This window comes from Dromiciops gliroides, chromosome 1, assembly GCF_019393635.1.
Source record: "Dromiciops gliroides isolate mDroGli1 chromosome 1, mDroGli1.pri, whole genome shotgun sequence".
In the NCBI taxonomy this organism is placed as follows: domain Eukaryota; kingdom Metazoa; phylum Chordata; class Mammalia; order Microbiotheria; family Microbiotheriidae; genus Dromiciops; species Dromiciops gliroides.
In genome coordinates this window covers 456,852,130-456,875,915 of record NC_057861.1, presented here as the reverse complement: position 1 = coordinate 456,875,915, position 23,786 = coordinate 456,852,130, and the positions used below count along the sequence as shown (strand labels likewise).

Here is a 23,786-nt window from a genome sequence, read left to right as displayed (position 1 = left end):
GGCCAGTGCTTTATCCCCTGCGCCACCTAGCTGCCCCCTTAGAGGTCATCTTTCAGTTAGAATTGAGAAAACTAAGCCAAGAGAAGATGAATGACTTTGAGGTCATGAAGGTAGTAAGTAGAATATATAAAACCCAGAGCCATTCCCCAGTGGGCATGGTCAAAGAATAAAAATATTCTTCCTAAAAGGAGAATTATAAACCATTAACAACCATATCAAATATAGCTCTGAGTCACTCAAAATAAGAGGGAATCACAATAATATTGAGATCTCTCACATCCAGTAAATTGATTAAAATGGCACAAAATGGGAATAGTTAATGTAAAAGGGGTATGAATAGAAAGATAGGTACACTAATATGCTGTTGCTAATTGATCCACCCATTGTGGAAAGAAATTTTGAATTATAGTATTAGAGGATTAGACACTGACTAAATTGTTCTTATCATTTGATCCAGAGATCTTATTGCTAGAGATATACTTCTTTTCATCAAAGATAAAAGAAAAGTTCCATATACACCAAAATATTTATAGCAACACTTTTTGTAGTAGCAGAGAACTGGAAACAAAGTAGATAGATACCCATTGATTGGAGAATGGCTAAACAGATTGTGGTATATGAATGTGATAGAATATTACTATGCATTGAGAAACATGAAGAATAGTGAGGCATGAGAAGACATATAAATTTATTCAAAGTGAAGTAAGTAGAACCAGGAAAAATATACATAATGATAATAACACAAAAGGAAAGAAAAGCAAAAAAAAATCAATATTTAAACTGAATGCTATATAATTGTAATGACTTGGAGGTCATTATATATGGTTGAAATTGATTGATTTTTTGCTGTAGATTTACCGAACCACTTTATACCTTTTATTCCCTTCTTTTTTATTCTTTAAGGGATGTCTTCTCTGAGGTAGAAAGAAGATGGGGTTATACTGGGAATTGAAGGGGATGTAAAAACAAAATATATCAATAAAGTCTTAAAATTCATCTTTATCTTGAAAGAACAGATTACATATATACACACACATACACACATATACATATACATATATTCATATTTATTATTTGTTAGGTGGCAGACTATTGGTGTACATTTTCAAACTGTGACCTAGTTTTGTATGGATGTGCATATAACATCATAAGTAAAGAACACTGATTTGGAGTCAGGTGATGCATTTTGCTACTTTCTGTGCCACAAACCCTATGTAGTCTTGGACAAGTTATTTTATCTCTCTGGACCTTATTTTACTCATCTATAAAATGAGGACATTTGATTAGATAACCTCTGTGGTCTCTTTTAGTTCTAGGATCTATAAAAAATATTCTGCATATTCAAATTATTAATTAAGTCCAACATATGTGTGTGTATATATATGTATGTGTATATGTATATGTACATGTGTGCGCGTGTGTGTATGTGTGTATATATATATATATATATATATATATAGATAGATAGATAGATAGATAGATATGTAAGACACTGTGCTGGGCAGAAAGACAGAAATGTAAAATGGCCCTGGTTCTTAAGAACGTTTCCCCCCTGCATGATTGAAAGTTCAGAATCAGAATTTATGAACATGAGCAAATATTAACTTGGTATTTTTTTTCCTTCAAAGTACTTTTTGATGTTTCTTGCACTTTAATATTTGTAAAATTGAGTATGATTTTGAGTGACTTAGGGCTAATCCATGGCATTGGCATGACTTACCATACACCAAATATATTTTGTCCTTAAAATTTAGGTTTTTAGAATTACATGACATGTTCTACAAACTTGTACAGAAAATTATATAGCAAAAATGTTATCGAAAGACCTTTTAAAAATTGCCAAAGAATGCTTTATATATTTAGGTTTGTTCTTAATACTAGCAGCAGGAAGAGCACATTGTGAGCTAAATTAGTTTGTTGAACTTGGAACTGGTACTCCTTAAGTACTTAGATCATATATCAGAGGATAATTAAGAACAAAATTAAGATAATCTTGAAGACCAATATGATGCCAAATATTTTTGTTTATATCTTTATGTAGGGTGTCTTCAAGGTCTTCATGCAGTTTTAAGCTATTAAAGCAACACCTCTAATATGTATCACTCATAGCAAATGTTTGCTTGAACCGGTGCAGTACTCAGTTTTCCACATATTTCAGTTCCTACTGTGTTTAAGACAGTTTGCTATGTTTTGGGACTAGAAAGATAATTAAATGATAGTTCCTGTTCTTGAGGACCCTTAAATCCAGGAGTGGAGATAAGACATGTACACGAAAAACTTTCCTACAAGATATAATATGATAAGTACAAAGGAGTGATCAGAGATATCATAGAAGTATAAACAACAGAACTTGTCACATGATTGAATAGGGTGTGTGTGTGTGTGTATGAGAGAGAAAGAGAGAGAGGGAGAGAGAGGGAGAGGAAGAGGGAGGGAGGGACGGATGGTAGGAAATGTATGAAGAAAAAGTAAAAATAATTCCCAGGTTAAAAGCTGGGAAAGTATTGGTGTTCACCCTCACTTGGGAAAAAGGAGAGAAGTTTTGTGGGGAAGATGAAAAGTTCTGTTTGGAACATCGTGAGTTTGAAGTGTTGGAGAATCACACAGGTAGGCATTCTTCAAGTTGTTTAAATATTGCTATTTGAACTCATGAGGGAAATCTGGACTTGAGGTATAGATTTGACAGCCACATGCATAGAGTTGATTGTTAAAGCCACAGGGATAGATAAGTTTACCAGAGGAAAGAATATAGAGAAAAGACAAGAAGGCTGAGGACAGAGCCTTGGAGGACAAATACACTTAATAGGTGATAGGGGGAATAAAGGAAATCAAGAAGAGGAGTCGTACTCAGAGACATAAGAAGATAGCATCAAGCAAATAATAATTGGGAAAGCCAAAGGAGGAAAGAGACAATGAGACAATGAGAAAATATCTGAGTTAGTTATTTTCCCGCAACATCAATGATAACCAGAAAGCTTTGCTTGTCAACTTCAGTTGACAGTAGGAAGCAAAGCAGGAGAGAGTATTCATTCAACAAGCATTTATTATATGATTACTCCTTGCAAGGCAAAGTGCTAGGCACTGGAGATACAGACAAAAATGAAATAATCTGTCCTCAAGGAGCTTTCTTTTCTATTGGACAGAAACACATGTGAACATTTCAAACAATTGTAAAAATATATTTAACGAGGAGGAAAGTAGAAAGAATAGTTTCTAGTGTCAAATGCTATAGAGATATTAAGAATGATGAAGAATGAAATTACAGAAATTAAGAGATTTAATTAAGATAATTTTGGAGAGCGCAGTTCTAGTTAAGTAGTGGAGATGAAAGCTAGATTGCAAGGAACTGGAAAACTTATGAGAGGTTAAGAAGTAGAGGTAATGAGAGCAGATGGCCTTTTTTAGTATTTTATATGGGAAAAGAGATATAGGGTCATAGCTTGAGAGAATACTTGGTCAAGTGAAGACTTCTGGAGAATGAGGTAAATGTTGGCATGTTGGTGAGCAACAGTGAAGGAGCCAGCGGATGGGGGAGAGATTGGAGAGACATAGAAATCAAAGAAATGAGGATGAGGAAATATGGTGTAGAATTGGGAAGAACAAACTCATGATGGATGACTTTAAGAGGCAGGGAAGGAGGAGGTAGTATTGTTGGGTAGAAGAGAATGTTTTCAACAAAGAATCAAGGAGAGTTTTGCCTGGCAGAGTAAAAGATTTTTGTGCAGCTGTGAGTGAGGGCCCAATTGAGATTAGATAACAAATTAATAGTGAATTCAGTCACCCTGGTTCCTTCAGTTGCGTTCAGCAGCATGTACATAGTAGTGGAGAAGGTGATCCAGGGTTAGGACTTGAAAGCGATGAATTGTCAGATGACAAGAGGAGGGAGAGATTCACAAGATGATGGCAGTGTAAAATGTAATTGGTAAACTAAAGCATAAAGGTTTTGGAGGAAGGAAAGTAAGTTTAGAGCAGAGGCAATGAATTGGGAAATTGTGGGAGGGATGGGAGTGAGCAGAGGTTGGGGTGAGTGTTTAAGTTTAGGAGAAATAAAGCCCAGGAAGAGATGGAAGCATAGGGGATTATGTTAGAGGAATTTCAAAGTATGGATTATGGAGGTGGAATGTTTGTGGGTGATGATGAGATCAAGCATTTGTCAACCTTTATGTTTGAATGAATCCAATACAAGTGCAGGTCAGGGGACTTGAGGAGGTTGACATACTGGGAATTCATCCTTAATACCTTTACCAAAAAATCTTTCTCATGCATGTCAAGTCACTCCTCTGCTTTCAGATCTCAAAACTCACCATAGAGTTTACTAAATAAAGTTTACACTTTTCTGCCTGACATTTCAGGACCTCTTTCTTTCCTGAGTTTATGCCCTTTCTACCCATCTTCACTTGCTCAGTTCCCACCCATTCTTTGAAACCGAGCTCAAATTTTCTCCTCTCCATGAAAGCTCTTCAGATGTCCCTTGTTGGTAACCACTTCCTCCTTTGTTCCTCACACAGCACACTATAATTAAGCTTGCAATCATGTATATTGTACTTATTTGTTCTTGCATCTTACCTCTCCCTCACAGATCCCCCAATATTCTTCATACAGTAGGTATTAAATAAATATTTAATGGTTGAGTTAATGAAGAAACATAAGTGTGAAATATTTTTGTGCCTTAGAAAGAATAAATGAATCTGTGTTTATAATGACAGTGCAAAAGGTGTGGGTGGGTGGGGGCATAGCATATTTGTTTTCACTACTCGCTTTATCTTATGGTATTATTTTTCATGGCGCCAATATCTAGAACATGTATACACCTTTAAAACTTTGTGCTTCTGTAGTATCCTATAAACTTTGTAAAATTTGAGCAGATTTTTTTTTTATCAGTATAGACCTAGAAGGAAACTTGGGAATTACTGATTTCTTTTTCTTGTTGCCTCACTGATTGCTGATTGATTCTGACAGATCTTTCTGTGGTCTTCTTTTTTTTTTTTCCTGTTATAAATTGTGGCATCCATTCTTTCCATCTACATACCTTATGAAGGCATATTGAGGATTAATGAGATGATGGACCTGATCCTACAAGCAAGAAGGGTAAATTGCTCACTATTTTGAAGGTGCATTAACTTTCTGGGCCACTAGGGAACCATTTAGCAAATTACCTCTTTCAATTCACTTAAATGGTAGCCTGTGGCCTGAAATAATTGATGCACCTCTAAAAAGTGAGTAGTTTTCAGGCAGTACTAGGTCTTATTTCTATAAATTGCTTTGAACTTTTTTGGATGATAGGTATTCTATAAGTAGAGCTACCATAAAATGTATTTAACTCTAGGTAGAATTAACCACCTTTAAATATTTTACCACTATTTCCATTATATGTACATATTTTAAAAATACTTTTGGGTATTGACTCATGTATGATTCAGGCATTTTAACTGTCCTTTCTAGGCCTTGTTAACATTTTGAGGTGCTGGCTACAAGAATGAGAACCTAAGATAAGTCTCAAACTTGGATCTTCTTTGTAGGTATAATGAGCTAACACCCCAGCCATTTGGCTCGCCCATTGATCTTATTTTAGAGGGGGAAAAAGCTTTTCGGTGGAATGGGATTATTTTACTTTAGCAGTTTTCTGTGTTATAAAGTTTAATTGCTAGTTTAAGTGAACAGAAGTAAATTCGTGCCCATATGGTGTTAAAGCATGTTAACTTTAAGGGAGAAAAATAATATGAATAATGCTTAGAGATGCTTTTCTATGCCAGAAACAAAAGTGTATCATTCTTGAAAATATGTTGTCACTTAAATATACCTATACCAAGAAAAGATAATGTTTTTTAAAGTTTTCATTCCTAAAACATGGCCTCTTCTAAGAGAAGAGCAAGCTTTGTAGCTCTTAGATGATTTTGTAAGCTTCAAAGGAACTGAGCACATAATCTATTGTGGATTTCCTCTAATTCTCTTGGTATCATTAAATACAAACATACTGCATTTCAGAATCATTTAGTTGTCATCACTATTACTGATAGTTGGTGAATTAATTCATGTTGAGTGGAAAATCTTCTTAAACTTGAAATTTCTCAAATTAGATGAATTATGAACTTGATTATTAAAATTTACCTTTCTATGTTCATCTGGTATGTTGATTTGAGCAATGTCCTTTTGCACTAAATCCTTATTTCTCTGATGCCTAGAAAAAGACTTTAGCCTTATCTAGGTAAACTTTTATGCAAATGATCTCACAGTTTGTTGTAAATATACAGTTTGTTTGGACATACAAATCTTTTCATCCATAAGATTGCATCTTGTTAGAGCCAGAAGAAAGATGTAATCTATGTTGCTCTTATGTATTTTTCATTCCCTTTTTTCCTCTGATCCTTCAAAATCAATTGCTGTTTTATTTTGAAAAGTAGAAATGAAAATTAAACTGATTCTTTCCTTTGCCAGTTAAAAAGAAAAATTGCAGATTCTTTAAAAATGTTAGTGAAATTTCCCCTTTTTTTGCCCTCAACCCATTATTCTTCTGTGTTTTGTTTCCTACCATGTGTACTTATTAAAAATTATTCGATTGCTTCCCAGTCCCCAAATCCACAAAAGAACAAAATTATATTCTTCTTTAGAGATGCTGAACCCTGCCTCACTATGAAGCAGTTTGGGCACTGTGTGAAAGATGCTGTTGGGGAAGACACCAAGGAATAACAGCTGTGAAACTTCTCTCAGGCAGAGTAGGAGGTCAGGTTGGGGGAGGAACTGGGCCTCTAGCCTTATCTGAGGGAAGAAGGATGCTTGAGGAAGCCTTCAAGGACAACCAAGAGGCTAGATTTCATGTCTTAGGAGGCAAATTGATAAGGTACTGCTCATTCTCAATTCTTGGTGTTTCCAGTTATTTGTCATCTCAGCCATTCAAGATGGTGGGATGAAGCTCTTTTACCATCGGGGCCAGATAGCCCCTATAGTCATCATTGGCATCCAGATTGTGGATGTCTTCTTCAATTAGGAGACAGGCCACCTTGTCACCCATGGCTCTTAGATGGTGCTTTTCATTTAGTCATTGCTTGTCCTGGGGTCAGTTGCATGCATAAAGAATATGAGTCTTTGATATAGATCTTCTTTCTGCTGCCTCCCATCCCATAGGCCTTTTTGGCTCTAAAGCCCAACACAGAGTTGATGGATTCATTCAGCTGTCTGAATCCCAGTTAAGGTGCTCCCACTGAATTGCTTTACAGGATTTTAGTTTCCATACCATGCCTGAGATTGTTTTGACATTCACCAAAATGACAACCTGGAGGTTGTCCCTTTTTGTTTTTGGGAATGGGACTTTCTTGATGGGCACATTTCTCATCTGTTTGTCAGTCGTACTTCATCCCAGAATATTTGTGAATCTATCTGGGTATCATTCTCTTTATCTGAAAACAGCAGCTTAACCTGTTTCAGGCAACTGCTACAGGCTTCTAGAATATGTTGCACAGCAATCACATCCTGTTCAACATTTTCTGTGATGTGTAATGCTGCCTTTTGAAAGAATTTTATGTACTTGTTTAAGACTGTCTGAATCTCCCCATTTATAGGGAGCTGAAGGACAGCTATAGAGATATCAGGTGTGTGAAGCTCCTTAATCATCTGAGAGCAGCTGATGTTTGATCATGATTTTCCAGGGTTTCATGACCATCTCCCTCCCCTTGCACGCTTTTCTTACTGTGTTCCACTCAGTTTCTGGGGGATAGTCTATATGCTGAGGAGCTCCCATGATCCCCTTTTTTCCACATCATTGCCCAGCCTGCTGCCATTGTTGCGCTTGTCTGCCCAGTCTCTCAGCCTTACTCTTTAACTTTCAAGAACATTTTGTTAAAATAATTATAAGGGAAAATAGTCTTAAAAATCATGTTTGGCTGTTATGTCATAGGCAGATGGGCCTGCTTGTTATACCCTTTGTGTTATGTCTTTTTATGAATTTGTGAATCTTTTTTTCAAAATTTTAAAGGGAAAAATGAGGAAGTTGCTACTTTTCCAAACCATCTTCTTCTGCAGCATTTACTATTATGGATTTCTTTTTAGGCTTCTGAACTATATCTCTAGAAGGATTTTAGTTCATGCTTAATGAAATCAAAAAGACTTCTGAAGCTTTAAATTTATTCAAGATCAGTCCATGTAACCATAATCACAGTTGTGTGGAAGACCAAACAAAAATGGGCATAAATACTGATTTTCAAGTTACTTGAAAATACTTCATAATGTAGAAAGGAGATTCTAAGTATACTCGTTATGAAGATTTTGCAGTACTTCAGATGGCTGTCAGTTTAGCTTAAGCTCAGTATTTCTCTTGTATTTTTTACCCAAGGAAACTTAAAAAAAAAGGCATGTTATTCCTTAGACAACCCAAAGAGTGATTGACTGAGAAGTAGGTACAAAACTCCATGTTTAGCTCTGTTTTATCTACCAACGCTTTGACACACCTGTATTATTACAAAGGCAAAATGTTTTTGTTTGGTTTTTTTTGGAGGGGGAACATGTAGAAATCTGCATGCTGCATGCTATGTCATATTTAGCTTTTAGAATATTTTCCTCGTAACATTTTATATAGAAAAATCCAAACATAGGTCCTCATTGTGTTGGAGAAAAGTTAGTTACATGGTACTAACAGGTCTGCTAAGCTAGGAACTTTGGGGTTTGGAAGCAAATTACCCACATAGCTTCTGCATAGTGACTGCAGGTTGGGTATATTACAAAGAAACTGTCAAGTACACTGTGTAGCCATATAGCTAAGAAACCAAAATAATAGACCCACTTGGCATACAGAATTGAAAAATTTCTTAAATATTGAACTTATACATTTTTGAAGTAAAGAGATAGAGGTGAGTGTCTTATGAAGGACAGATATCATTGTTAATAGTTAGACTTAAGATGGAGAAGATATTTGGTCAAATATCAGGCTTTATGACTGCATTTTTTCCCCTGGCAGCTGTACCATCATTTAACAGAAATGCAATAAAATCCAAGAAACGTTTTTAAAGCACCTAGGCTCAAGGGAAACAAAGACCAAAAAAAAAATTCCACAAAACAGATTTAAGGAGCTTACATTCTTTTTTGAGAGATATAACACATACTGAGATAGGTCAATACAAAGTAATTTTGGGGGTGGGAGAGTGGGGAAAGAGGGGGAGGTAGAAGAGCAGAGGTATAAGAAGGGAGGTCTTATAATAAGTCTAATAATGACACCTTATATGTGCACACTGATTCATAGTTCAATAGTACCAAAATAGATACTGTATATATTTTATGATATGTGCACTGAATCTTAAGCTCCCTCTTAATTAACATATGGACTTTGTTGTTAACTCTTTAGGTTGGGTGACTACTTTTTATGAATATTTCGATAATAAATCTGTTGAAATTTATGTCATTACTCTATATGGAGATAGTGTAACATGTTTAAGAAATTTCATATTAAGCTAGAGGGTCTAGTAATGATAAGAAATCATTACTGCTTTACTCTTAGCAAATTCTCATGTATCTGAAGTAATTGTAGATAAAAGCCTGCAGGAAACCATCTTTTTTTTTTTTTTTCCTGGATAGAGCGACAATTGTAATTTGGAACCTATATAAAATCTCATTATTTTTCCTCTTCCTGGAATTGCAAAAAAGGTATGGTTTGGATACCACAGAGAATCTTCAAATTGCCTACTTAGAACATAAACGTGTCTCCTATGCTGTTGTTAAATATATTGGAAATCAGACCATAACAGATGAAATACTCTACATAACTTAGTGGCAGCAGAAATTGTCAGCGTTTTAGTTAAATTCATAAGGATAGGCTTGTAGTAGGTGCTCAATAAATCTTAATTGAAAATTAAGCCTATTATGGTAAAGGGAGCATTGCTTACCATTCAATTTACAAAATACCTACAGAGTAAATTGTCATAAAAATAATACTAGAGATTAAAATAAAAATATTAATAAGATTGTGAATTAGAATTCACAATTGTTCATTTATGCCTTATGGTTTTAAGTCTTATGATATTGGATAAATCTTATTAGGGTTATTGGAGTAAGCCCCTACTTTCAATTATATTTTTCTTGTCGAGGCTAGTTGCAACATCAGCAGATTACATGAGAGTAATATTTTCTGATTTAGGATTGTATTAATTTTACAGCAACTCTATCTTTCCATTTCCATTTTCATTAGGATGATATCAGTATTACTTTTTAGTTCTTCAGTTTATTGACTAGGTAGTGTTTGGAAGCATTCCAGAAACACACTGGATAGCAATCTAGGGAAAAAAATGTACGGTGGCCTATCAAGAAGTCACCACACTGGGTGGATAGAGAGCTGGCTTCAGAGAGAGACCTAAGCTCAGGTGTTGCTTCTGGCACATTCTGACAGTGTGAAACTGGATAGGTCATTTATTCATTCACTGACCCCAGCTACAAGCTCTAAAAAAAAAAAATGTAAGTTGAAGAGCATCTGTCAGTCTGCCTTGGTGGAGGGAAGGCCCTCACTGGAAGTTCACTACACTTATAAAATCATATGATGGATCAAAAAAAAGTCACCATTATTTCAATCTATATTTCTGAATATAGAATAAACATTTTTTCCCTGCAATTTTTCTCCTTCCCATCCCCCCTCCCCCCGCCAGCCTCAAAGTTAATGTTAGAGTTCAGAATTAAATGAGAAAAAGACCAAGACAAATATTTCTTATGGGTTTACTCTATGCCAAACAGGCATGATAGGCATTGGGGATACAATGAGGTGGAAGGAGAGAACTTGAACTTGTACATAAGAAGGGACTGGGCCTATGGTTTCATTTGTGAAGGGGAAGTCCTGCATGAGGAAATTGCCTCTACAATTCATGGACTTGGTTTCCTAAAACATCAAGAGGTTAAGTGATTAGCCCAGGGTCACAGAGCCAGTATGTGTCAGGGGAAGGACTAGAATCCAGGTCTTCCTGTCTTCAAGATCTGCTCTGTTCTCCAGGCCACACTACCTCTCATAGAAAGATAAGTACATTTGAAATGTATACAAAGTAATTTGGGGGGAAAGCATCAACAGTTAGTAGATCAGAAAGGACATTGTATAAGAAATGGCTTTTGTGCTGACACTTGAAGAGAGATTGAACACAGAGGTGAGAGGGAACACTCCCAGCATGGGGGATAGTATGAGAAATGGGTAATTGTCTCCTCTCAATGTGGATATAACAGTCAGTCTTACTCCCCTGACCTGTTTGTAGGACATAGTCTCAGATCCCCTCCTCCCCCTCAGGTTAGTAAGGTCACATGGTTCAAGGAGCCCTGGTCTCAATAAGGTCCTCTCCAGAGTTCTGTCCATATAAGGAAGTATAAGGTCCACTCCTGAGTTATGCCCATACAAGGAAGAGGGGTGGGAATACTGCATTCCGATTAGCTAGTTTTTGCGCCTAGATTGTAACCCCAACCAGTGATGTAAAAGGGGAAGGTCCATTCACGTTAGGGACTAGGGTATAAAACAAGGCCTGCGAGCCCCCTTTCTGGGCACCCACTAGCTGCACACTAGGGTGCCTCCTTCTCATGAGAAGAAAATAAAGCCTTTGTCACCTCGCTGCTGAGTTCCTGAGAATTATTGAGAAGAGGATGAATCTTTCCCTCACAGATAGATTTCTTACCCTAGTCTCTTCATGGACCAGTTCCTGGTACATAATACTTTGAAATGATTTTTATTAGAATACTAATTTCATTATATAATATACCCTTTCAAGACAGCTAAGTGGCTGTCTTGTGGATTTAAGTGCAGGGCTGTGCAAGGTCACCAGCCTCACTCTCTCCTCCAGAGCCATCTGGAGATACATATCAGGATGACTGAAGATGGCTTCTTATATGGTGGGAGACCTTGGCATTTTTAAGCCCGGGTCTTTCCCAGGTATCAGTTTGTCTGAGGTAATGCCCATTTGGTGATTAAGGCTAGGTAAGAAGTGAGGTAAAGAATGACCTCCTTTGCCTAGTCAAAACTAGTGAATGAATGGAGAAAAGGGGGGAAGGGGAAGAAAGGGAGGGAGAGAGAGAGGGAGGGAAAGAAGGAAAGAGGGAGGAGAAGGGGGAGGGAGGGAGAGAGGGAGAGACAGAGACTGACACAGACAGAGACTAGGAGGGGAAGACCCTGAGGGTTTGGGCTGGGTCCTATTGTTGGGCAATCTATGTGAGTCAGAGTGATTTGGGATTATGCATGGTCCTTAAAAAAATCTAGGCCCTAAACCTCCAGACATCTTGTGATCAAATCTTATATTCCTTTGGGCAGAGCACCCGAAGGTAAGGGTATGATTCCAGGTAGGAGTATGATTCTGTATATGGTCAGAAGAAGCAGCGGGAGAGTGAGAAGGAGCTGCATTGCCCAATTGGACCTTGCCAGTTGGATCCTCCTTGGGGCAGCTCTTACAGAATGTTGACTGTTGTTTGTTCTTTGTTCTCAAAGAGGGTCATAACATCTGGAAGTAATGTTGTGACTTTTGTGAATTGGATTTAACTGAGGGAGGGCTGCACAAAATCACTAGTCTCACTCTTTCCTGCAGAGCCATCTGGGTTCAGTGGCAAGGTATTCATCAGGATAACTGGAGATGACCCCAAAATGGTATAGTGGTGTAGTCAGAAAGACCTGAGTTCAAATCTTGCATCAGACAGCTGTGTGACCCTGTCTAAGTCATTTAACATTTTGTAGCCTGTTTCCTCATCTATAAAAGAGGATCATAATAGCACTTAACCTCGTAGTCTGGATCCATTTCTCCCTTACTCTTGAATATTGGCTTTTTTCTACTGTAAGGCTATTTTCCATATCATCTTCAATTTTTATCATAATTATTCCTAAATCATATTTCCCTCTTTTGAGTGGTCTCTACATAACTATGGGGATTGTTTGCCATTCCAGTGTATCCTTACAGTTTTGTCTTTGTCAAGGAGACTTGGCATCTATTCAAGTCTATATCTTAGAGAATTCCAGTATGTGGCCTGTTCATTTATTATCCCCCCCCCCATTGTCCTTTTTCCTTTTTCTAAGCAAATGATTCATGCAACCCATGCAGTTGGAGATAAAATATTAGACTTTTAAGGGATTTTAGGGGACATCTAATCCAATTTCCAGCACAGGTATGATCTCTATAGCATCCTTGAAAGATGTAGCAAGATGCCTTATAAAGTAGCCTATTCCAAGCTTAAATAATTCTTAGTATTGGAAAGTTCTTTTAGTGAAAGAAAATCCACCTCTCTGTAACTTTACCTATTAGTCTTAGTTCTAGCCTCTCTAGCAATTCAGTATAATCATAATCCTCTTCCACATGATAGCCCTTTAAATATTTAAAATCCACTATCATATCCACCTTAAATCTTTCTCAGGTTAAATATCCCAAGTTTCTTCAACAGCACTTAATATAATTTCATATCCTCATATTTTGGTCACTGTCCTCTGAACATATTCCATCTTGTCATTATTTCCTTCAAATGGGATATCCAGAATTTAGTGTGATAATCCAGATGTCATAGCAGAGTATAGTGAGATTACATCTGAAATGTCCTGAAACCTATGCTTCTATTAATGCAGTCTGAGATTACATCAGGTTGTTTTTTTGGAGGGTAAGGGTAAGTATTTGAGCTATATTATGCTGCTAATTCATAATACTTTTGCATTTAACTAAAAAACCCAGATCTTTTGTATGAACTATTATCTAGTCACATCTCTGCCTTCCTATATTTTTTGATGATTTAAAATTTTATTTCATTTTTATCATAAAAGTATTTTATTATTTTCTAGTTACATGTAGAGATAGTTTTCAACATTTGTTTTTATAAGCTTTCTAGTTCCAAATTGATATGGTGGGAAATGGGGTACGGGTTGGTGGGAGTTGGGGTTCTTGGGAATTCCTCTTTAAAGAATTACACCCTCTTGCACACAAAACGTAGTTAGAATAAGGTGATAGTTTATTTAGGAGCAAGGGAAGGGAAGGGTGGGGGGAGGGAAACCATGAAAGAAATTCTTAGACTTTTCATGGGGAGATTTGGCATAAAGCACATGGCTCAGAGGTACCAAATCTCCTCGAACAGGAGACTGGAAGGTACCTTTATAGAGGTCCGATGGGGGTGGACCATCTGCCTGTGGAAAGTTCCTGTAGTGAGAGAGGACCATCCCCCACTGGTGGTAGCTGGGGGAATTGGGTGAGGGGTGGCCACGGATCCCTCTTCAGAACACAAAGGCCAAAGCCACACCCAAACTCATCTCCCCAGGGTAAGGGAGACCAGAATGAAGGGTAGGATTCCGAAGCTAGCTCAGTCCGATTTGGTTCAGCTTATCTCTCTAGGCGTTATCTGTCCTCTGGTTTAGTTTCTCAAGGAGAAGATTCCTTGAACTTCTGGGGTGCTCTGCACCCCATGACAAAATTTTCCTCCCTCTCTCCTTTCTCTCCCCCCTCCCCAAGACAGCAAGCAATCTATCGATAGGTTATATATGTACAATCACATTAAATATATTTCTGCACTAGTCATGTTGTGAAAGAAGAATCAGAACAAAAGGGGTAAACCTCAAAAAAAGAAAAAAACCAAAAAAGTAGAAACAGTATGGTTCAATCTGTGTACAGATTCCACAGTTCTTTTTTCTGGATGTAGAGGGCATTTCATGAGTACTTTGGAATAATCTTGTGTGAGGGAAAGATTCATCCTCTTCTCAATAATTCTCAGGAACTCAGCAGCGAGGTGACAAAGGCTTTATTTTCTTCTCATGAGAAGGAGGCACCCTAGTGTGCAGCTAGTGGGTGCCCAGAAAGGGGGCTCGCAGGCCTTGTTTTATACCCTAGTCCCTAACGTGAATGGACCTTCCCCTTTTTCATCACTGGTTGGGGTTACAATCTAGGCGCAAAAACTAGCTAATCGGAATGCAGTATTCCCACCCCTCTTCCTTGTATGGGCATAACTCAGGAGTGGACCTTATACTTCCTTATATGGACAGAACTCTGGAGAGGACCTTATTGAGACCAGGGCTCCTTGAACCATGTGACCTTGCTAACCTGAGGGGGAGGAGGGGATCTGAGACCTTTGTCCTACAAACAGGTCAGGGGAGTAAGACTGACTGTTATATCCACATTGAGAGGAGACAATTACCCATTTCTCACATCTTGGATCATTGTGTTGCTGAGAGGAGTTAAGTTTATCACAATTGATCATCACACAGTGGTGTTGATACTCTGTACAATGTTATCCTGGTTCTGCTCCTTTCCCTCTGCATCAGTTCATGTAAGTAAGTCTTTCCAGGTTTTTATGAAATCTGCCAGCTCATCATTTGTTACAGCACTGCAGTATTCCATTACATTCACATACCACAACTTGTTTAACCATTCCCCAATTGATGGACATCCAGTTCTTTGCCACCACAAAAAGAGTAGCTATAAATATTTTTGTACATGTAGGTCCTTTTCCTTACCCTCCTATATTTTTAAAGCTGATATATTTTGGCTAAAGCATGTATACATGTAACATTTTTAAAAAACAGTTAAATCCAAGGTACAAAGTAAGTTGCATTTTTACAAAGGTTTTAAATCTAAGGGAGAATTTTAAGAACATGTGAAGAGGAGGGGCATTATTGGTTCAGTAGCTAGTTGGGGAGGGTTATGAAATCAGTGACCATGGAATGGTGGAAAAGCATTTTCCTTGGAGTCAGGATGGCTGACACTGGCTTTGCTCCTGACACATTGTATAAAGTGGGGCTAGTTACTTTACCTTTCATCTACTAGAGGAAATGTTTTAACTGGCTGATTGCTAAGATCTCTTTTAACTTCAATATCTATGATTCTATCATCCTGTTCTATGGCATGAAGTAATGAATCTTCCTTACCTGATACTGATGAAAGCTCAGCTGTGGTATTTTCTGTCTCCTGAAATCATACTTTAAGCTGTGATTTGGGGGTGGGGGGATAGTATATAGAAACCCTAATGTAGATCCTCTAGAATTAATCTGTTGCAAATTCCTTCTTGTCGGAATCGTAGTGTAGGACCTGTGACTAGTGAACTAATACACTATTATGTAAAATAACTAAATCCTTCATGTCTTTGGGACAACTCTTCAGAATTATGCCTAATTTGTGGATCAACTTTGGACATAGGCATTCATTGTTAAATTTTTAATGATAATGAAGTGGCATGTAACCTCATATTGTTGGCAGATCTATTATGAAATATACTTATCTTTGCAACCAATGTTATGTGGGTACTGGAAAGTATTACAGTAAATTCCATAGCTTTCACTGCATAGTCATTTAATGGAACTATTCATGTAATTCTAGGTGTTATCTTCAAACCACCTGCTTATAGTGATGGCAGATTTGACTATTGAGATTCTGAAATTTCATCCCGGGGACGAAGGATTCATTATTGTAGGGGGTCTGAGAATCCATCTGTGCACTGAGTGTTGGTCTTTATTTCACCCCGACTTCCCCAAATGCAGTGGAACACAGTGTATTCAGGGTAAGAATATTATAGCAACAGCTAGTGGTGCAGTGGATGGAGCACTGGGCCTGGAGTCAGGAAAATTCCAGTCTCCAAATTAAAATCTGTCCTTAGACACTTTCTAGTTGTATGAAACCCTGGGCAAGTTATTTAACTTCTCTCTGCCTCAGTTTCCTTAACTATAAAATGTGGATAATAATAGCATTGACCTGGGAGAGTTGTTGTTAAGAACCAAATGAAATAGTTTATGTAAAAAGCACTTTTCATAGTGTCTGGCACATAGTAGACACTATGTAAATGCTTATTGCCTTCCCTTCCCTAAACTGAATAAATGTCTTGCCCATGTATGTATTATTATTTTTCAAATGTGTATAGTTGGTGGTGTGATGGATAAAATAATACTTTCACATTTCAGTGCATCTGCAATCTCCCATCACTCCTTTTCATTCTGTTAGACTGTATTCCATGTCTTCCAACCTTCTGGGGACCATCTTCTAAATCCCTTGATTTTGTGTAGATACCAATAGTTCATGCTGTTTATAGGTTATCCCTCAGTGTCACATTTCCTTTTCTGGTCATATATTTCCCTAATGACATCCTTTAGGTTACCTTTTCTGCACTGTTTGTTCCTAGTATATTGGAGTTATTTCTTGCCATTGCCCTTTGAGTACTCTGCAATGTTACTTCTTTAAGGATTGGTATACTGTGACTCAGCCACATAGCATCTCCAAGTCTATTGATGCTTAAAAGGTGTCTAAAGACAAAAATTGGTAGCTCTGTGGTGTATATATTTGAGAGAGGAATCAGTTGATAATTGTCCTCTAATATACATCAGTATTGCATCCAATTTAAAAACTACTGTCCCAATATATTGACTTGTCCCAATAAAGGTATGCTATTTCCTGCTGTTCTAACTAATGTTTAAACATTTTTTTTTAGTGACCCATATAACTTTTTCTAAGTTGTGACTATGGAAATGTTTCATTTTTTTTTCTAAATTGGAAAAGCTGATGGTCACTTAAGTAGGGAATTCAAGGCATATAGGTAGTATGAAAATAGTTGTCAGCAAAGATCATGCTATAAAAGTTGGGTCAGATATTATTTTGTTTTGTTTTGTTTCTGTTTTTGTTTTTGGGTCAGATATTATTAATCCATGTTGAATTGACAAAGTCTATTTACTAAAACAAATAAAAACAAAAAAACAAATGAGGAAGCCCTTTCTCCAAACCAAACCAACAGAAATAAAAGCTTGAAAAATCTTGAGGTCCTATTTATAGGTCACCAGGGGATTTAAAGCCTAGTTTTAGATTGCTTTCATTGTTAAAAGAGAAAATCCCTCAGTGAGTTTGACATTTTCTCCTAAATAAATGCACATTCCTAATCTAAGTGAGAACTTTTTACTCAGTTGTATTTTTAAATGCTTCAGATTTTTTAAGATTAGACTTGGCAGAATTTTTAGAAAATCCGTTTGTTGTTCTCTCCTCCCTCTTCCCCCTCCCCCCTTCATGTCTTGTCTCTTCCTCTTTCCCTCTCTCATGAGGTTAGAGTATGGCCAAGAGCACTGCACCAAAACATCCTTTTGAATTTCTTTTTTACTTTTTTTTTTTTTTGTAGTTTTGTCCTTAAGATCACAATAGAATTTCTTCAACTAAATTTATACCTGTAGTAGGAACAGTCTCAGGTCAGTCTCTTCGCTTGAGAATTGCTGTAAGCAGTTGGTTAGGATTCATTGTTCATTTTTCATTTGACCATCATTATTGGCCTAACCTGGTAAAAATTTGTGAGCCAGTTATATGGCAAAGGCTATTTTTTGTTTTGAGGTCTTTACCATCAATAGGGAAAGAGTACCCATGCCCTCAATTTGTTTAAAAATATTTTCACTACTATGTTTCACATCAGTACATTTATAGGATTGACATTTTATAATACATAACCTGAGTGTTTTCCCCAGAGTCTAGATTGCAAAACAAAAATGTGTGAGGAATTTTGTTATGAGAAAGCAAGTATATGGGTTTAATTTGAATTCACTGAAGATAGTGGACTTCATAGATTTATAGTTAATGAGCCTTTTCTCTTAAAGTGTTATATCACAATGGGATTGCAAGTAGTTAGAATTGACAGTTGGAAACATGCTGAGATAGGGAAACTTTAAAAAACGATTGTCTCTCTGGACAAAAGGTACCAGCTGGTAAGGATCTGCAAAGCATAATATTTTATTTAATAAATTAACTTTTAAGTATAAGATATGGTTATATGTACTATATGTTAAAAGTAAAAATTTCTACCTAGATCTCCTTAAGAGCTAGTGTCAAGATGTCAAGTGTTGTTCTTTTTAGAGAATGTCTACATTATATTGTATTGAATACTAAACCTGTTTTATATCCATTTAAACTATTGCAGGGGTATTCATGGCTCAGCCTTTTCAAATTGTCTCATTAAATTTTTTTTTGTTTTGTAGGTATTTAAAATATAGCATGTAGATGTTTTCCACACTGTTGTTAGGCCTTTTAGAATTATGTACTTTTAAAAATGACCAATGAATGCTCGGTTAATAATAATCTGTCATCTTGCAGTAATATTTTATAGCAGAGGTATACAAAGCCTCTGTACAACCCTTCTGTACAACTCTCCTGAGTGCAGCTGAACCAGATTAAAATGTATTTGGGAAATATTTAACAAAATAAATTTTAAAAGACAATAGAACATTGATAATGTTATTATGTCGTTTTCTAAGTATGCAGCCCACAGGGATCCTCATGCACTTGTTTACATTTAACACCACTGGTTTAAAGTACTTTTTTTTTTTAATTCTACTCTTTCCTCCTTCCAGAACGTGTTTTCCTTTTGGGCAAAGTGACTTCAGCCTCCTTTACCTCCTCTCTACCTTTAAACTTTTCAACTTTCACTGTGTTGTCTGTGGCACTGAGGAGTTGTAATTTGTTCAGAGCCAGGCAGCCAGTATGAATCAGGGGCAAGACTTGAACATGGGTATTTTTTTTTTCTTTTGGTGAGGCAGTTGGGGGTTAAGTGACTTGCCCAGGGTCACACAGCTAGTAAGTGTCAAGTGTCTGAGGCCAGGTTTGAACTCAGGTCCTCCTGGCTCCAGGGACAGTGCTCTATCCATTGCACCACCTAGCTGCCCCAACATGGGTATTTTTTGTAGGGGAGAGGGTATTTTTTTTAAATTTCAAAATACTGAAAAAGTTCCCTAAACTATTTGGGGTTCTTCCATATTTATGGCCTCACTCTACTAAATTCACAGCCTTAATTCCTGTACTATTGCTCTACTTTAAAGTGCCAGCAATTCTCAAGAGCAGTTATGTTAGCATTATGTTCACAGTCTGCTTTATAGAGACCAGGAACTGTGTTTGTAGAAATTAGATCTGGATTGATACTCTCATTTACATGACACTAAGTCACTTAGCACTAGTCCCATCAGACAAGATATTTTTTGGCAAAACTGGACTATAGATCCATTTTCCCTACAGTAACCTCCAATGCTCAGCCATCAGATACAGCAAGAGGGAAATCAGCAAAATCTAGGTCTAGGTCTGAGTCTAAATTCATATTACCTCATATACCTGCACCCAACTCTACCCTCTCAAGCCTAAATCCAGGATTGTATAAAGATTTCCCTAGCAGCTGTTTTGAACAAAATAAAGCACAAAAAAAAAAAGGGTTCAAGGTCTTAGTGCTCAAGCTGAGGGACTCCATGTGTTAGGACACCCGTCATACAGAGGCTGCTACCTCTAGTCTGTACCCAGACCACCTGCTGACTCCTTAGCCACAAAGTCTGGGAGGAGCAGGAGCCCACACAGGAGCCTGAACAGGACAGAGGGGGGCAGTTCTCAGAGGTCCAGGAAACTTCTTTTAAATTGGTCACCATCAAGCTTTCTGGTGATGATTGTGGAAATTAGATCCTGTGTTATGGAGATTTGGTTTTCTGTCACTAAATTCTTTTATGACAAGTATTTTACAACTTGATTGTTCTTCCTTTTGTACTTTGGCTGTGTGTTGTCTCCTAAGTCAAAGTACTTTTGTTTGCCCCTTCTGGAGTCTCTTCATGAGGAAGTCAGAGGCTCCAGACATTTTTACCAGACTTGCATATTAGATTTAGCTTTACCTCTGCACTTTTCTCAGGGAGAATGCTTTTCTTCTTCTCTGTGGCTTGAACAGTATGGTAGCATTCTAATTTGTCTCTCTACATCTCTTTCTCTTCCATTTCTTTTTTTTGTTTGTTTTTTGGTGAGGCAATTGGGGTTAAGTGACTTGCCCAGGGTCACACAGCTAGTAAGTGTTAAGTGGCTGAGGCCGGATTTGAACTGAGGCCTTCCTGAATCCAGGGCCAGTGCTCTATCCGCTGCACCACCTAGCTGCCCTGCCCCTCTCTTACATTTCTAATCATACCTTCACATGGTTGCCAAATTTGTATTCCCTTAACCCAGGTCTAATGTTATTTCCTGCTCATAAAGCTTCTGTGGCTCCCCATTGTTTCTGTTTGTCCTCTTTAGTCTCCATAGAGGGGTTCTGTCTGCCATTTCTGGGATATGGTGGGGGTGGGGGGGTGGGTGGTGGGTGGAACAGATTACAGGAAGCATCAGGGCAGTACCAAGAATATGGAAAGAAGAGGAGGATTGAGGAGAACCTGTAGTTCCTTGCCCTGCTCTGCTCCTGTCCCTGGGCTTGCTCAGTCAAAAAGGCAGAACTCAAGTATTCTTGACTCCTGAAGCTGTCTCTCTTTCCACAGTGATGTGCTACTCTTAGTTGTTAAGGATAAACTAAAACCATATATGTATATTCATAATGCATATATATCTTTATTAAGTAACTAATTGCATAAATTTTGTTACTGGATGAAAATGCATTAGGTCTTAATGTGTTTTTTACTTTTTCCCCAGATTATTACTAAATATGTGTACGAACTCTTGGAAAAGGATTGCAATTTGAAAAAAATCTCACTTCCAGTAAGTTATTTTTTAAAGTTATTCCTGTTTACATTTCCAAATATAACTCTTTTATTTAAGAAAAAAAACTTCTAAAAATCTTAATTTACTACATTCAAATTTTATCATATTCATGACAATTAAGAACAGGTTTTTAAAAGATACCTTCTAACATAATGTTACATTGTATCTTTGGGAAAATATTACACTGTTAGGGTGAACTTATCCTATGTACATTGTAATAGCACATTACCTTCTCTGTTATAAAATATGTATGGAATGTTCTGGTAATTCACTTTTGTTATTATTTAATCCAGAGATTCTCATCATTTTAAAAGAATGATTCAGTGAACATTTGGGCTATAATTTGCCCCTGTCCTTTTCATTTGATTGGCATAATAACTATTTGTATATTTCAAAGAAACAGCTTAAGTTAAAAATCTCTGTATTTTTCTTTGCCTTTGGAGTGAAAATAATTTTGCAGTCTCAGATAATTTTTTGATTTCTCTCCTTCCTTTTATATTTTCTCCTTTTTTCCACTTTCATTCCCCAGCTTTTCCCCCTAGTTTTCATTTGATGTGCAGTACCAGCTCTCACCTTTTGTGAGCATTGAATATTTTTCTGAAATTGTTACACATTGTTGTGCAGCTGAGACAAAAGTTTGAGAATCTCTTTTCTATTCTATTTTGTAGAAATTTCATGTATCTTTTAGGACAAAGTGTAAAATATCAAATTTTATGCGCATTTCCTCTTCTTTGAAATGAGGAAGTTGGTCTATATGGTGTCTTGATGTCCTTTCTCAGTAACATTTTAGGCTGTGACACATAAAAGCCCTAATAGTAACAGCATTACTTAAATGTGTATAGTATTTTACAACCTAATAAGCACTCTTACATGTATTTCCTGATTTGATCCTCACAATAACCTTGCAAGACAGGCAAGATATTATGTCTCTGCTACAGGTGAGGAAATTTAGTCCAAGTGAAGTCAAGTGACTTGTCCAAGGTTGTACAGCTACTGAGTTACAGAGCTGAAACTCAGATCTTTCTATTCTCAACCCAGGCTCTTTCCATTATATCAAACTAAGAAATGATAATTTTACTGTTATTAACCTTGTGCTCTTGTATGTCATAGTATTTTCATTAAAATGATTAATAGAAATTTAACTTTTTTCTGAAGTACCAAAATTGATGCTTTTATTTGCATATTACAGGGAAAAAGTTTTAATATTATTAGAATACTGAGGTCCTATCATGGACCCTCTTAAAATTGGGGGATATGAGAATTTCATAATAATTATTGCCCTTTCACTCCCAAACTTGATGGTACATTGTAGCAGCTCCTTGGAAAAATTTGATTTTATTCTTTGTAGGCCCCCAAAAGCTCAAAAGATTACCCCTTGGCTAGTTGCCTTTTATTATGTATATAATTATAAGCTTTAGTTTAATTCACAACTTTATTCCTTTCTGAAATACATGAAAACCAAATTGTTTGTACACATAAAACACATTTGTTTCCGAACCAATCTCTTCTTTTTGTTCACATTTCTCCCTCTGCTTTTAGGCTTTCTTGGATTTGATCACAAGAGACTAGGGCTAGATATTAAAGCTACTCTCCTCAAAGGTACTTAAAGATATTACTACCTTTTCCACTCTTCCCCTCTCTCTAGCTAAGCCAGTTCTCCTCAAGGGTTGTGAAAAAAAATCACCAACCTACCCTCATTTTCTCTCTCTTCCAGTTTTTGTATGATTTAACTGTGTATATGTATTCAACTTTTGAAGGTTTGCTGAGAACTCACCAGAATTGCAAGTCATAATTTTTCTAGGCTTGTCTTCCTTAAATTATAAAACATATTGTTTTTGCCTAGACCGTTACCAATATCTGTAATTTAGGATTCCCAGATTTTCTTATACTAGGATAAATTATTTAAAGGACTTCATGTTCATTGCTATCCCACTATAGTAATGATTGAGCCCTGTTGGTATAACCACTTTGAACTCTTACACATTTCTAATATGCATTAAATAATATTGCTGGTATATGTAATTTTTTTTTTTTTTTGGTGAGGCAATTGGGGTTAAGTGACTTGCCCGGGGTCACACAGCTAGTAAGTGTTAAGCGTTTGAGGCTGGATTTGAGCTCAGGTCCTCCTGACTCCAGGGCTGGTGCTCTATCCATTACACCACCTAGCTGTCCCAATATGTAATTATTAAAGTAGAATGGGTATTTGTAATTTTAAAAGAGAACCGGAAATGACTCCTGAAGGTAAAATACAGACATTAATTTTTCTCTAAAAATAATCCAAATATTAGTAGGTTGGTGCTTTATTTTAGATAGCACCTAAAACTAGTGTTCTTCCTATCTTCAAGTCATAATATATTCTGTTGTGTTCTGATTTCTTGAATA

At 36.8% G+C, this 23,786-nt stretch overlaps 1 protein-coding gene across 14 annotated transcripts in view; it reads left to right on the top strand.

Moving 5' to 3' along the window:
• Positions 1 to 23,786, top strand: part of FAM172A (family with sequence similarity 172 member A) — a 484,252-nt gene that overhangs the window by 82,095 nt on the left and 378,371 nt on the right. For all 14 annotated transcript variants that reach the window (XM_043968907.1, XM_043968841.1, XM_043968848.1 and 11 more), the window contains one exon: positions 21,336 to 21,401. In XM_043968907.1, coding sequence (XP_043824842.1) covers positions 21,336 to 21,401 — 66 coding nt within the window. The remainder of the gene's footprint in view (positions 1 to 21,335; positions 21,402 to 23,786) is intronic.